The sequence below is a fragment of the Mixophyes fleayi genome, chromosome 4 (assembly GCF_038048845.1).
Source record: "Mixophyes fleayi isolate aMixFle1 chromosome 4, aMixFle1.hap1, whole genome shotgun sequence".
NCBI lineage: Eukaryota > Metazoa > Chordata > Amphibia > Anura > Limnodynastidae > Mixophyes > Mixophyes fleayi.
The window spans coordinates 185,597,683-185,613,957 of NC_134405.1; the positions used below are offsets into that span (position 1 = coordinate 185,597,683).

Sequence of the window (16,275 nt, forward strand, 5' to 3'; positions counted from 1 at the left end):
GCTATGTAAATGAAAAAAGTACCATATATAACTATGGAAATCGGAGTTGAAAATGATAATTGTATCTAGGTTACAGTAATTAAATAGACATACCCAACTACTGTTTATGCCACTATGTATCTGTGTGTAGTTTTGTGAACCGTGTGACCAAAAAAAAATGACTGACACTAAAAGCAAATGGCAGTAAAACATTATAAAATACAGTAAGTTAATTAGTGTATGCAACAACTGAAGTTAATGTTAATTCGATATTACAAGGCACTGTTGTACGCGGCTTATTTCTTTCTTTTTTCTGTAAACAGGAAGTTGTAGTGAGTGGGTATAATGCACTCTCCATTTAAAACCACACTATTTAAATCCTGTATTATCACTACTAAATAGCTCATAAGAACATCAAGGAGTGGGCCATTTAAGGGCTTTGATATAAAAGTATTGCTTTTGTGTTTTCTTTTTGAAGCACAAAAAAAACCCCAAAACAGATCTACAACATTAAAGTAATTTATGAAGTGAAACAGTGTCACCCGTACCATCACTCCCATATCTTTACACCCGGTTTTCCTGGGAACGGCATAGATTTGTCAAGTCAAGATGGTGATGCAGTGATGCAAAAGTTTGCTCTGCATTTTGGGAGAAGTTGAGAATATTGGGGACAACTTTTATGCACCTAAATGCAAAAGCAAGATTTTGTTTTGTAGGATGAGACTATGTAAAGTAAATAAAAAGGGTGGAGAGGGCGCAATTCTAGTTACAAACAAAAGTGACACATGTAATAAAATTAGGCCCAATGTCCCTTATTGCTCAAGGTTAAGACATCAATGAGACTAAACCAGGCAGTATTTTAGGATAAAAATAGAAACATTGAAATTAATGAAGGGGATTTTTTTACCAAGCACATTTTCAGGTTTAGCCAAAACCCCACAAACTTCGGTACAGATTGAATGTAAGGAGATGAGCACCTTAATATGTGCTTGGTGGACAAGTAGGAGCACTTGTGAAGGTAAAGAAGCTTTAAGGGTGATTAAGAATCGCAATGTGCCAACAACATTCATTTTTCTTTGCATTTTTTCAGTAACATTCTGTCCTGATTTTGGCATTAGCATTAGAAAAAGTCGTTAAAAAAAAAAACAAAACAAAGAAAAGATAACCCGCTTGTATATCCCAGTGCTAAAGCGTCACAAACCTTTCCAGCTTATTACAGAAAGAAAAGAAAATCAGAGCAAAAAGTAGTGTAGAGTATTCTCAATCTGTGACAAGCAGTCAGGTTGGCAGCAACATTATGGGTGAGATTTATGCAAGATTTGAATATATATTGAGTTATAATTGATTTTCAGTTTACACAAATGTCCTGATAGAAAAGTATAAATCTGCCTTCATTGCATAGATTTACCAAACATACACAAATTATTTAAAAAGTCAAACAATAGATAATCTATAGCGAATTTGTCCTGATTCCTCAAACCTGCAGGGTTCATGGTGTTAAAAGTTACTGAAGGACACAAAAAAGTAACCTTTTCATAAAACACTACTAAACTCAGTATCTCTAGCTAAAAGTGGTTGCACTTGGAGTGTATAGTACATGTACAGTACTTTACTGATACGTGTCAGGTTCACAAACAATATATCCTATATGTGTAGGGAGTCATCTCATCATGTGCACGTGTTTCCTAGCTTTATACAGGAAAGCATAAATTCACTTTAATATCACACAGCTAAAGAGGAGACAACAAAATCATAACTGCCATCTACAATATACATAAAAAAAACAATGTGTTCTTGAAATGTGGATACTGAAGATTTTGACACTGTGCATGCAGACACTGCTGTTATCTATAATAGTCTAAATATGACACACCGCACCAAAACTAGATCATTTCAGATCTTGCTGTGATGACCATTTTCTCCAATATTACATTGTTTTTATCTGATTGGCTTCTTCACTACCTGGGTGGAGGGGAAACCTTTTGAAGAGTTTATAGGATATGTTGAGTGCTTGATCAGAGCCTTGTCTCCTGCACTTCTTCTTCAGTTTCTTCCTGCAAGGCAGTGATCTTGGGTCTGGATTTCCTCTTACTCGAATTCCTGCGGTGCAGTGGAAATAGCTTCAAGCGGTCAGAATGACTCATCGCCTGCTTGAAGAAACTCTTCTCATTCATCAGTTTCTGTAAAGAGTCATACTGCCTTACCGTATTCTCTTCTATCACCTGAAAAAGGATTTAAATACATTTCAAACTAACAATCATATGCAGTATTTAGATTAAATCTCAAATTTTCAAACTTAATTTGGTCAACCCTTTAAAACATTGTTGGTGGGCGGACTTGTTTCATTGTTTCTGGGGATGTCCGGTTATTAGAGGGTTCTGGATACGCGTGTGGAGGTTCGCTACTGCTGATCTGGTAAATTATCTCCCTTTCACACCAGACTGGGCTATATTGGGCATTCTCCCACCAAATGCCCGCACATCCAGAGGTGGCAGACGTCTGCTGCTGATTATTTCGGCAGTGGCAAGAAAATGCATCCTCCACATGTGGATCCAGAGCACATCGCCCACACTGGACCTCTTTAAAGAAAAATTGTTCTTTGCCATGAAAATGGACTGGTTGGAAGCCTCCCTCCAAAAAACAAAATACACAGGGAGATTTTTTGACACTTGGGAGAGCTTTGTTGGCAATATTCATGCAAGACCCACCTATCTTTCTGGACGGAGAGTGCTTGTGTTGCCCCGGTCTCTCCAGGCTTTTGTATCTTATGTGTGATATCATATTTATAGTTCACTTCAGTAACTCACAGATGACGACTTTCCTCATACTATGTGTCGTGGTTCATGATTATTAAGTATAAACATATCTTTGTTCTAATTTATTTACTGATGTGTACATGTTTGACATTCTTCAATAAAGAAATTAAAAAAAAACAAAAAAACATTGTTGGTGGGTTGTAACATTCACTAATTTTACATATTTCTAAAAATAGTTTTTTAGTATAAATGTTGGGCACTGTCCCAACATGTAGTTATCATGAATTTACTCATGAAAGGCTGTTTCAAATTGGTTTTGGAATTTTTAAATTTTATGGCAGACTGGCCGTTCTGCTGTCCTCTCAGTGCTACCTACACTAGCAATGTCAATAGCAGTGAAATTCTAAATTGTTTGGCATCCTATATCAATAGCATGATCCATGAAATATTTAATGTGAGCGGATAGAAGTGTTTCCAGGTCTATAGCTACAGAAGCAAACCTATAAGTTATTTTATCAAATATATTGGTCACCATTGGGCTGTCCTCCATTTACCTTCTAACTGCTATAGAAGTGGAGATGAACGAAATTTTTAATAAATGAAGTCTTGCGATGGAACAGGCAGTTTCATAGAGGTGTAAAGTTCCAGCGATACAATCTTTGAAAATGCTGTATTTATAAATTTGAATTTCGCAGCATAAAAATACTGTATATGTGATGACAATGGTCAATTCTTTCTGGTGTGTAATGTGTTGGGGGCAAAGCTGGGTACACACTACTGGCTTTTCAGCAGATTATCAGGCCAATCACACAATAACCAACCATTTGGCCCAATATCACATTCGTGTGTATGTTCCAACGATGAACGATTGACGTTCCAAAGCTCATCGTGTTGTTTGATTTGATTTTTAAACCGGACTAAAATCTTGTTTAACAATACAACAATATTGTTCTAATTCTGCAGTGTGTATGCACTCACAACCGGCATTGCCCATAACTCTCTATGGAGTGTGCAGTGTCACAATCTTTTCAGTCGATGGTTATGACAGATGAAGAGCACAGATCTCATGTAAAACGTGATTAGTGTGTATACATGAATAGGCATGCTGATCTAGACTTTTTTTTTTCTTTCAGTAGTTGGTAAAATCGTTAAGGATATCGCATTGGGAAAAATTTTCTGTAGTGTGTACCCAGCTTAAAGTAACTAAAGGGGGAGATGCTCTGCACAGGGATTAGAAGAAAACATCCACATGCAATGTATGTCAAGATATAAATCTATAGCGTATAGCTTGTGGGGGTGCTGGTCCTGTTATATTTGGACAGAACAAATAATGAACAGAGGTTCATGTTAGAAGGACAAATTAGCACTCCTTATGTTAATTAAAATATAACTTTTAATGATTATTGTTTAATAATGACATCCTCCCGGAAAACAAGGTGAAATATATTAAAATAACTTACAAATACACACATACACACGTGTGATAAAAACAAAAACACCAACTGATAGGGATCTATTGTATAAGGAAATAGTCTGGTGGATACAAAAAGTATCTTGTATAAATCCTTTTTTAGCAAACCATTTACTGGTAAGTGGTGGTTGGTAAGAAGACAAAAATGATTTGAAGAGTAATTGAGAACCGTGTCTCTTATTGTGTTGGTGTTACAAGCCTTCTAGTCACCACTGTAACAAATGTAGCAGGCAGATAACGGAGTAAGGTACTAGATCTTAGTGGATTTAATAAGGGGAACCCCCTAGCTCAAAAAGGTCTTAGCTTGTGTGATGCTATTGGTAAGTTTTAAATACAAGGCTTATTCTGGATTAATGACAGTATGAAGCACTACACCATAGCACATCTATACTGAGGCTGGTGTGCTTCCTGCACTGTGTAACATTGTCTGCAATAATGAAGGCAGATAGCTCATTGCCAGTAATGGCTCTATGTTACCAGAAAAAGTCCCTGATATAAAACAATTGACAGTCTCTATAGTAGACACTGTTCGCAGCAGTTATACATTTAGGTGCATCTATGATAAGGCTGGTGCAATTCCTGCAATGTATGACCTTGTCAGCTATACCACATGTAATTAGCTCATTACCAGTAACAGCTCTGTGATACTGAAAGAGTTCCCTGATATGAGTGAGCTTATGTGTAGTCTCCGTGAAAGACAATAGTCTCAGCAGCTGAGCTAGTTTTATCTGGCTAACAAAAGATCCCCTATTGTAGCTTAAAACCGTTTTTTTCTGCCTGCCACTAAATGGAAGCTATCACTGCATCCCTATCTGTAGTTGGTGTTGGCGCCAAATAACGTGTACCCAGCTTGCAAGCACTTTAGGCCATGGATGGAAGGTGGGATGGAGGGATGGGCGAGAGGGAAGGATGGATGGAGGGAGGGATGGGATGGGAGAGAGGGATGGGTTGAGGAAGGGATGGATGGAAGGAGGGAGGGATGGGAGAGAGGGATGGATGGAGGGAAGGATTGGAGAGAGGGAAGAAGGGAGGGAGAAAGGGCGGGACGGAGAGAGGGAGGAGGGATGAAGGGAAAGATGGATGACGCGGTGGAGGGAGGGATTAATTAATGAATGGAGTTTAAAATAAGTATTCCCAAATCCAAGCACTTCAGGCTATGGATGGAAGGTGGGATGGAGGGATGGGAGAGAGAGAAGGATGGATAGAAGGAGGGAGGGATGGGAGAGAGGGATGGATGGAGGGAAGGATTGGAGAGAGGGAAGGAGGGGTGGAGAGAGGGAGGGATGGAAGAAGGGATAGAGAGAGGGAGGGAGGGAGGAATGGAGAGAGGGAGGGATGGATGGAGGGAAAGATGGACGAAGCGGTGGAGGGAGGGATTAATTAATGAATGGAGTTTTAAGTAAGCATTCCCAAATCCTATGCATATAAAATCCTGATTTAAATGTATGTTTGTGGAGGGAGGGGGGTTAGCTATTTTCTCCTTTTAGTTGTAATGTTTATTTTAATTTTTATTCTCAAATGGAAGCACCAGAACTTGTACAATACAAATTTATTATATGCAGTGGGTAAATATTGAAAAATAGGGACATTTCCATAGACAAATATTTAAAAGCTGAGACTGTCCGTGGAAATTAGCAAGTTGGCAACTATGTACTCTGTTAAATGGATACGTTATAAACTTCTCTGAGGAGTAGAAGATCTGTGAAAACGACAACAAATTTCTTCTAAACATACAGAGATTCTCGCATAATGTTCCAGTAGGATACGTGATGTGCTTGATATCTCCAACTATATGTACTGTTCTTGTCACTTATAATTCAGATCATGATGCACATTTTAAGAAAATATGTGGCACTAACTTACCAGGAAGAACTGACATTCCAGCATGGCTTCCAACCTGTGCTCAGACAAGATCACTGTACAATTTGCAAATGCATGCTTTAGAGTTTTCCTAATAATCTGAAAAGTTCTGAAATAAAATATTTATTCATTAAATAATGTATTTTATACCATTTAACATGAGCAGAGTAGCTGTATTTAAAAACTTACATGGGATCTAAATGAGCACTAGGCTCATCCAGCAGGAGAATTTTTGCTTTGCTAAGAACCGATCTGGCCAAACACACCAGTTGCTTGTGCCCGTGACTTAGAACACATCCACCATCCAGGAGGACAAAATCCAGCTGGCCTGGAAACTGCTCAATGATCGACTTCAAACCAACCTAAAGAAAAAAAGAGATTGCAAAACCTTTTCATATTACCTGTACATTGTATTTAGTAGAATGGTTGGCCTTAACATGAATGAGACATGAACATTTAGAAATTTCTAGTTAACAAGGCTGTGCCAAAATTGCGCTTGTGAAATATATTTATTAAATAATTGCTAAAATTAAACTAACTTATGTAAATAAAAAGAATGTTTCAAAGGAATTGAGGAAGCTGCTGAACAATACATTCCGATAAAGCAAACAGTGATTTAGGTAGGTGCGCAAAGTTCTGGTTATGTTACACGATAGTGCTTGATAAATACAGATTTACAGCAAATACATAGCTTTAACTTATAACTATTATATTTATCTTCAGCCATGGTGTCACTCTTTCTAACCACAAGGTGGCAGCACCGCATGGAAAATTATTTTAACTCTATGTAACTTGATTACAGTAAGGAAAAATACTATACTATTCTTAACTAAATACTTTGGCATGAAGAGGAGATGGAAGCACACATCCAGCAAACAGTCTTTGTTATTTGTCAGTTTATCAGGATGTTCACAATACAGCTCATTGTCAACACTGACTATTTTGTAATCCTTCTCACGCATATAGGACCAGTTTGTAGCTTTACCTCTTCAGCAACTTTCCAGATATCTTCATCACTGTGTTTTCCATACGGGTCAAGATTTTTTCTAATTGTTCCAGAGAATATGAATACTTTCTGTGTGGGATGGAAGAATAAACATAAACAAGACTAGTTTTAGCACTTTAATAGTATATAAATAGCTGATGATGAAAGTATTATCATTCTTAACAGGTGTGTTATGTGTGGGTAAAATAAGACTTTACTTCCTTGTGTAACTCGGATGAGATTGAGCCAACACTTATTATAATAAAACAAAATCTGTTTCCTCCTTTATTTGAAAGAAAGTAATTGTTAAGCACTTTATAATAAATGGCATCCATTTACAAATTAATTAAACTTGCATAATTCTCTACACAAATAAGAGTTCCTCAAATGAATATTTGTCTTTCTTTCAGTGCGGGATATAAAATTACATTTTGCCATTTTCTGGAGGATGGAGCTTGCAAGTTCATCCGTAGTGCCATTAGACTGAAGTCCTACTCGATGTATCAGTATGCACTTAGCTGAACGTAGTGATGCGCTTCATATCGTTGCCTATAAGTGTTGTATTGCAGAACAAGGAATTTAAACGAAGTTTAGGGGATAGCATTTTGATGGGCGTTCACAGTTTAGCAGGTGCAAAGTCCACTTGCGAAACAAGCTGACGTTTACACATACTCTGAAGTCTTGGAAATTGGGCATTGTCCTATATTTCGGGGCAGGGATGATGTGAGTGAGTTCTCTGTACAGGGCTGCGGAATTAGTGGCGCTATATAAATAAATGGTGATGATGAATTGCTGCAAGAAACCTCCAGAGAACATTTTTAGAACAAGCAGCTCAACTGCAAATTCACTCTTAATGTAAAATAAAATAGTTTAAGAAGAAAGGGTAGCATGTGGCTTCCAATGCACCAGTTTGATATGTACAGTCATGGCCAAAAGTTTGGAGAATGACACAAGTATTGGTTTTCACAAAGTTTGCTGCTTCAGTGTTTTTAGACCTTTCTGTCAGATGTTGCTATGGTATACTGAAGTAATATTACAAGCATTTCATAAGTGTCAAAGGCTTTTATTGACAATTACATTAAGTTTATGCAAAGAGTCAATATTTGCAGTGTTGACCCTTCTTTTTGAAGACCTCTGCAACATTTATATCCTAGTTGGATATCATCATCATCATCATTTATTTCTTTTCTCTATTTATATAGCGCCATTAATGCCGTAGCTCTGTAGATATAAGGCTATGTAGAGGAAACATATCGGAAAAATACCAATAATTGAGAGAAATATATCTGTAAAAATTTGGACTAATTATAACCAGGAGAAAAAATGATCTTGAAACGGTGATATAAAAAATGCCATACCTTTCCTTACGCATGCCCATGTCAGTGAACAGACGTCATGCAAACCTGTAAATACCTTCCCCCGTGGCAGTCACTGACTCTGGGCTACACAGGTGCCATCAGCTCTATAGCCCAGAGTGGCTGCAGCAGAATGAAGAAATGTGAAGCTCCTGCTACAAGTACCACTCAGCTGAAACTTAGCTTCTGCTGCTGGGTGATTTTGGAAAAATCTCCACTAATATGCCGCTATAAAGGAATTTGTCAATCCCTCCCCTGACATGTTTGCCATTTTCTTCCAAACCCATTAAGGATATAAATGAAAATGAGATTATACTATTTAAATGCTGTCTGAAAAACAAATACACAAAAAAGAGACATAACATTTGAGGAACTATTTTCTTTTCTTTTATATATAATGTATACAAATATGCCAGGGCCATCTTTTCCATTGGGCACGATGGGCAGCTGCCCGGGGGCCCCATGGGCAAGGGGGCCTCATAGGTACGGCTCTTAAAGAGAAAAAATAATCCTACAAAAACTTACAAGGGTCACTGAGCAAGTACATCTTTCTATCTCTATATATCTATATCTATATCTATATCTAGGGGCCCCGGTGCACTGCTTTGCCCGGGGCCCATATTGTTATTAAGATGGCCCTGAAATATGCTATATATCAAGGAGAATGTTCCACCATGTTTCTATTGAATGATTCATATTTGCAAACACTATTTATGAGATCAACAAGAAGACACCTGTTTTATACTTCATTACAGCAAATAAAACTGGCTCTAAAGTAAACAATGTAAGACGTGTTGATGAGAACAGACATAATCCTCACATTACCGAAGCTGAACTGTGAGTTATTTTGCTGCATGGTAGAGAGAGTGTTACATTTAGTTGTGTTACAGTGTTACTGGAGGTCTTAGTAAACAAGGGGGGGGGGGGAATGGTGGCGGTATGTGCAAAATATTTGGAATAGAAAATCTTCTCTTCTGTCCTTGTAACGGATTTTAAAATTCTGGTGACAAAAGTCAATGCAGCTTACTATTTGCGGATTGTTGTAAAATTTCAGACATGGTGCAACATTTTTTTCCATTTGCATAAAATTACCCATAGCTCCTTGGTGACGTATCACAAATACATATGATGGAATAACCATTTTTACTCAATGACTCTCCTGAATTTAAAGGCTGCTCTATGAATGTGTGTAACATCCACAGCAAAGCTAAGAAATAACCATTACACCATTTGTTAGAAATGATCAATTCCAAAAGTAGGAAAATGTCAATTACTAAATCTATAACATTTTATATTTTATTTCTAAATTCTAAATTATTCTTTAATACTGTTCCTTCAGTCCTTGATTCTATTTGGAAAAATGTAATTTATTAAATGTAAACAATACTAAGAGCTTGCTTACACTACACCTTTACAAGTGCTGCAGTCAAGGCTCTGTTCTTACAAGTCAACCACATGTAAACTGCTAATTGATATATGAAATCCTTTCATCATAGCAACTATTTATATCCAACAATGTAAAGCGAACTTTCATGTGAATGGCCAGTTACTGTGATAACAGGATTCAATTATTCCTAAGTCATGTAATGGTTTACATGGAGTCAGCGCATGATGATTGGAATGTATATAAAAGGCCGGCATAGATCATAGCATGACTAACAAATAGGGTACCATATGGGTCTTTAACATGCCTAAAAAGTATTCTCCTTTCCCTACCTGATCAGCTAGTGTAGACAGAAAAGATTTTGCCCCACTTGGACCCTATATAAGGCAGCCCCTCCTCTTCCTCAGCGTCTTTCTTTCCTGTCTCAGCATGTGTAGGACAGGGTAGTGTAGTGTAGTTTTTTTATTTTTGTTGTTTATTTTATTCGAGTAGGCTTACCTTAAGGAGGTTTTCTAGCTTTCCTCTAAAGCTGGCTGTTTATGTGTGCAGTACTAGAGGGGCAACTGCTATGATGAGTCTCTTCTCCTCACTGTCAGTTCAGGGCTTAGACTTCCGGCCGGCGTGCACTCTTGGAGGATGCGCGTGGGTCAGGGTGCGCGCGCATGTGGAGGACGCGCATGGAGGACGCGCTTGCATAGTGCTCCGCCGGCTATTTTCCTGTCCAACTCACCTGTCAGGATGAGACAGGTGAGATAATTATTCTGCTAAAAGGCTCACTATGATGATGTCAAGGCAGGCTCCTTGTTTGAGCAGCTGAAGCTCATTATACGAGGCTAAGTTTTTGCTTGGTGATCGTATGCTGCAGGACCTAGCAGCCATCTGGACAAGTGCACTATGGACCAGGAGCCCGTCCCAATAAAGCTGACGGATACCCAAAGGTAAGCCCTTAGAAAGGGGTTTTTGTGTACTTTAGGATAGGTTACTTAGTTCCTTTTTTCTATTGTTTACAGTACCTCTGTGGAGCTTGTGCAGGGAAAAAGGAAATGTAAAGTGAAAAATCTTGTGTGTGCAGCTTGTGATGGCCGATTACCGAAAGATTGAACTGCTCCATTATGTGTGTCATGCACCCCTGAAACGGTAGAAGAGCCTGGCCCACCTGAACAATTCAAACAATTCTTTTCATGGATGGTTAAAGCAATGCAGGATTTTCAGGCCCCAGACCAGGGAACAACGAGGGACAGGATTCCTATAGCAGAAGATATGAAGGTAATGAGGCCAGGGCCGTCCTCTGAAACATTCAGTTCTCCTCAGGAGTGGGATTCAGAGTCGGATAGTGAGGCTGAGGTGTAAGAGAATCCCAGGATGTTTAATTTGGATACTGTGAATATTATACTTAAGCATATTAACAAGTCTTTAGGTATTGAGGAGCCAACACCTCAGGATGCATTGTTTTTCGGAGCACCAAGTAAAGTCTAGAGTGTTCCATACACATAAGGTGATTAAAGACTTGATCACTAAGAAATGTCAAGCCTTAGAAAAAAGTCATCCTAACATGGGGAGACTGAATTGCATGTACCCTTTTCAGGATGAGGTTATGCTGAAATGGTGTTCATAGCTGGCTTATCCTCAAGGACCACTCTCCTGTGGGATGATGGCGGTCCATTGAAGGATGCCATGGATAGGAGAATGGAGACTTCCTTCAGGAAATTACACATCTCCTCAGGCATAACTCTAATATCTGGGATAGCCATGGGTTTGGTAGTGAGAGCCCTGAGATTGTGGGACAGTACTCTACATACAGATATTAAAGATCAGATAAATAGATTGTATCTTCTTAAATACTTAGAGATTAAGCAGAAAAGCATTGGTACCTTGTGTGAAGCCTCGTTGGATACCATTGTATTCTCTTCCAGGAGTATGACCTCGGCAGTTGTAGCAAGAAGGACGCTTTGGCTACGTCCGTGGGCAGCAGATCATCAATCCAAATGCCGTCTAACACTTCCATATGAAGGAAATTTCTTGTTTGGATAACCTAATGCAGAGGCTATCAAGTGGCAAAGCTAATCGTCTACCACAAGACAGAAAGGTGAGACGTTTCCTCTCTTATTCTTAAAAGTAACAGTTTAAGGAAGCCCGTGACTATAGGCCAGGGAGACAATATTCTAGACACCAAGATAATATGGCAAGACGGTCCTTCCGGCCCTTCAGACCAAAAAGGGGGAAACAAGGACAGCAAAGATCCCAATGACTATCTGCTGATCCAGTCTAACTCCAGTGGGCGGCAGGGTATCACGCTTTGCAAAAGTTTGGATTCAGACCACACAAGACAAATGGGTCCAAGATACAGTCACCAAGGGATATGCTATAGAATTCCATACCTACCCAGTAGGGAACAAATTTATTCAGCAAAGAAGTCTCTCGTCTTCCTTAGAACAGCAAGCATTGGAGGAAAGCCTAAGAGGCCTGGTGAAAACAAAAGCTATCGCACCAGTACCATCAAGTCAGGAAAATATGGGGTTCTATTCCAGACTGTTCCTCGTCTGGAAACCATCAGGTGCCTTCAGGACAGTACTAGATCTACGGGCTCTCAACTGCTATGTGCGAGCAAAACATTTCCGGATGGAACCTATCAACTCAATCCTCAAAACAGTAGAAACAGGAGATTTTCTGATAGCAATAGACTTAAAGGATGCATATTTTCATATCCAAATCACATCCCATCCCCAGCAATTCCTGAGATTTTGCATTCAAGGACGCCACTTCCAGTTTACTTGCCTTCCGTTTGGCCTTTCTACGTCTCCAAGAACATTCACCAAGGTCCTTATAGTTCTCATAGTGACACTCAGGGAGAACGGAGTGGCTTTGTGGCCGGATCTGGACGATATCCTAATTTCGGCAAAGTCAGAAGAAGCGGCCTTGGAGGTTACATCCCAAGTAATCCAGTTTCGCTAACGGCACGGTTGGTTAGTCAATGTATCAACAAAAAGCCATCTGACACCATCACAACAGCTTTTATTTCTAGCATACAAGAAAGCGGTCTGTCTCTCTCAAGAAAGGTTGGACAAAATCCAATCCTTGACGCACCAAGTTCAGATTCAACTTTGTGCTTCAGCACGAACATGTCTTTGCCTCCTAGGAATCTTTACTTCAACAATAGGAATTCTTCCGTGGGCAAGATGGCATATGAGAGATCTTCAAGCAAACCTTTTTGTACAAAGGTATCATACAGTGGGGTCTTTAGATTCCAAAATCAACCTCTCAAGATCGTCGACAGGCCTTACGCTGGTGGCAGCTCCCAGGCCTGAGAAATCAAGGTGTGACTCTCTCGACTGGTGTGTCCTTACCACAGACGCCAGTTCAGTAGGTTGGGGTGCTCACATACAAGGCACGGTCACGCAGGGTGCCTGGCGAGACTAGGAGAGACTTCTCCAGGGGAACATCTTGGAGATGAGAACGGTCTGGCGTGCAGTCCAGTACTTCCAGTCTTATCTGTGAACCAAACATCTGCGAGTGTTCTTCGACAACAGGACTCTAGTGCCTGTATAAACAAGCAGGGCTGTACCAAAAGCAGAGCAATGCTGACCAAAATAACCACACTAATGGCATGGGCAGAGACGAACCTGAGATCTCTTTTAGCCCTCCATGTGGCAGGCAAAGACAACGTGGTGGCGTACTATTTGAGCAGACACTAAGTCCACGGAGGAGAATGGGAGTTGCACGAAAAGGTCTTTCAACTCATACAACACAGGTTTGGAAATCCATAAATAGACCTGATGGCCACAGGAAGCAATGCCAAGGTACCCCTCTTCTACTCCCTTCACAGAGACAACAGGGCCCTAGGGATAGATGCCTTGGCAATGCAATGGAACTTCAAACTGGGATACATGTTTCCTTCCTTTCCAGTCATTCCTCAGGTACTCAGAAAAACAAAGAAAGAGAATGTGGAGGTGATAGCAGTCCTGCGGGTGTGGCCGGGAGAACTGCTCTCAGTACCAGGGAGGATGTTGCTGGAACATCTATAGCCGTTGCTGGTCAGACCAGACCTCATACATCAGGGTCCGGTTCTGCATCCAAGTCCAGACTCACTTGATTTGATGGCATGGAGACTGAGCGGCAATTAATGAAACCCAAAGGTGTTTCAGATGCGGTAATAGACATTCTAATTCAGGTCAGAAAAAAGAATTCCTCTATAATTTATTACATAATTTGGAAAAGATTAATTTGTTGGGCACGGGACATGGCGAAGGATCCTATGTCTGCCAGTGTGTCGAATGTGTTAGCGTTTCTCAAAGATGGTTTTGTTAAAGGACTAGCACCCGCTACATTAAAGGTGCAATTATCTGCTATTAGCATCCTTCTTGATATCAAGCTGTCATCTAGGGGTCTCATCTTCCGTTTTTTTCAGGCACTGAAGTGGTTACAACCGGGACTGAAACCATTCTTAGCCCCTTGGGACCTTAATATTGTCTTGGACGCCTTAGCAGCCTATCCCTTTGAACCTTTGCAAGACATATCTCTCAGGTGGCTCACTCTGAAAGTGCTCTTTCTGGTGGCAATCACTTTGGCACGTCGAATAGGGGACATACATGCGTTATGTTGTGAAGAACCCTTCCTGAATATCTATTAAGATAAAGAAATTTTGGATTATCTACCCAAGGTTGTACCTTCCTTCCACATCAACCATGAATTCCTTCTGCCATCTCTCTATACTCATCCCACTAATAGTAACAAAACACAACTCCATACTCTAGATGTGGTGAGAGCCATATCTACTTACATTATCAAGACGAAAAATCTTAGGAAGACAAAGCAACTATTTGTACTTCCTGAAAGTCCTCGCAAAGGACATGCCCCATCCAAACCCACATTGGCAAAGTGGATTAGAGAAGTGATTTCACAGGCCTACAGGGGGAAAGGGCGTGAAGTACCTAAGATACTGAAGGCGCAATCAAATAGGGCAGTAGCGACCTCCTGGGCACATAGAACCCATGCATCGGCAACCGACATCTGTAAGGCAGCCGGGTGGTCCACGATGCACACTTTATCTAAGCATTATCTGCTTGACGTTTCAGTCTCTAAGGAGACAACCGTGTGGAAGAAAGATTCTCCAGCAAGCGCTGTAAATAAATTTTCTGCTTGACCGTATTAAGGTGTTGGTTATATTGCCCTCACGACTATTGTACTGCTTTGGTATATTCCATTGTAAGGGCTGCCATGAAGTAGGGGAAGGAAAATTGAGAATTATACTCACCGTTAATTTCCTTTCCTTAACATACTCCATGGCAGTCCTATATTTTCCCTTCCTTGTTCTGATAGTTATGTTCTAGGACGGCTTGGAAAAGACACTGAGGAAGAGGAGCGGCTGCCTTATATAGGGCCCAGGTGGGGCAAAATCTTTCCTGTCTACACTAGCTGATCAGGGTATTAACCCATTATAAGGGCTGCCATGGAGTATGTCAAGGAAAGGAAATTAACGGTGAGTATAATTCTCATTTTTTTTCCATGTTACAGCTACTCAGTGGAATACCCCTAAGAAATGTCTGCCTCCACATTCAACACAACCATCTGTTGGATTTTTGGAGGGGAGTTAAGTGGCTGGGATCTACATTAAACTGTTCAGTGTCACATCTGTGGAGCTCTGAGATGAAATGTATTCTGTATATATGGCAGCTTAGGACAAGCTGCGTTCTGATCATTATGACCTAAGACTTTGGCAGTCTTTAGCAGTTAGTGATGGCACAGTTTAAATGGTTTTCAATGGAAACTGTAATGATGAGCATCTAGAAGATACTTTGTTCTGTTATTTTGAAAACATTATTCTTATAGAAATTTAAATTATAAATTGTAATAAATTGCTAAAAAAAAAGATATTAACATTGTTTATGAGTATATTAAAGGAATATCAAATGAAAGGATTTATGAAATTCATCCAGAGGGATTACCTAATAATTGTACAGAATGTATACTGTAACAATATTATAAAGATTCAACACTTGAAAAGACTGATAGTAAATGGTGGTAACACATAACATATATTTTGGAGAACATTTTACAAGAAAAGGTAAAATATTGAAACATATTAGACCTCATCACAATAAGATGCCTAAAGCCTAAAGTAATAGTTTTTATTCTCATTGATCACTTTATCGCTTTTAATAATTTTGCTAGATTTTATTTGTGATGTTGGTATCATTTTAATATATAACAACACAGATTAAGATGTTTTAGACCTACAATAAACAATGCAGTGATTACCTTAGCATAGTGGATCCCAAACTTTCTCAGTTCTAGGCACCCTTAGGGTCTCCATAATTTTTTCAAGGCACCCCTAAGCCAAAATATTTACCACGCAGTCCCCCGCCTTGTTCTAGCCACAGCACACCTGTGAGTTCCCCGCGGAACCCCAGGGAGCCGTGGCGCACAGTTTGGGAACCTCTGCCTTAGCATATTACTTCTACATTGGTAATTACATTCTGACATATCTA

General features: G+C 39.7%; 1 protein-coding gene across 2 annotated transcripts in view; it reads right to left on the bottom strand.

Moving 5' to 3' along the window:
* Positions 1-1,505: 1,505 nt before the first annotated feature.
* CFTR (CF transmembrane conductance regulator) overlaps positions 1,506-16,275 on the bottom strand; it is a 140,858-nt gene continuing 126,088 nt past the window's right edge. For both annotated transcript variants that reach the window (XM_075208975.1, XM_075208974.1), the window contains exons 24-27: positions 7,052-7,141; positions 6,256-6,428; positions 6,070-6,175; positions 1,506-2,201 (exon numbers count right to left, since the gene is read on the bottom strand). In XM_075208975.1, the coding sequence (XP_075065076.1) occupies positions 1,995-2,201; positions 6,070-6,175; positions 6,256-6,428; positions 7,052-7,141 (576 nt within the window). In that variant the 3' untranslated portion in view covers positions 1,506-1,994. The remainder of the gene's footprint in view (positions 2,202-6,069; positions 6,176-6,255; positions 6,429-7,051; positions 7,142-16,275) is intronic.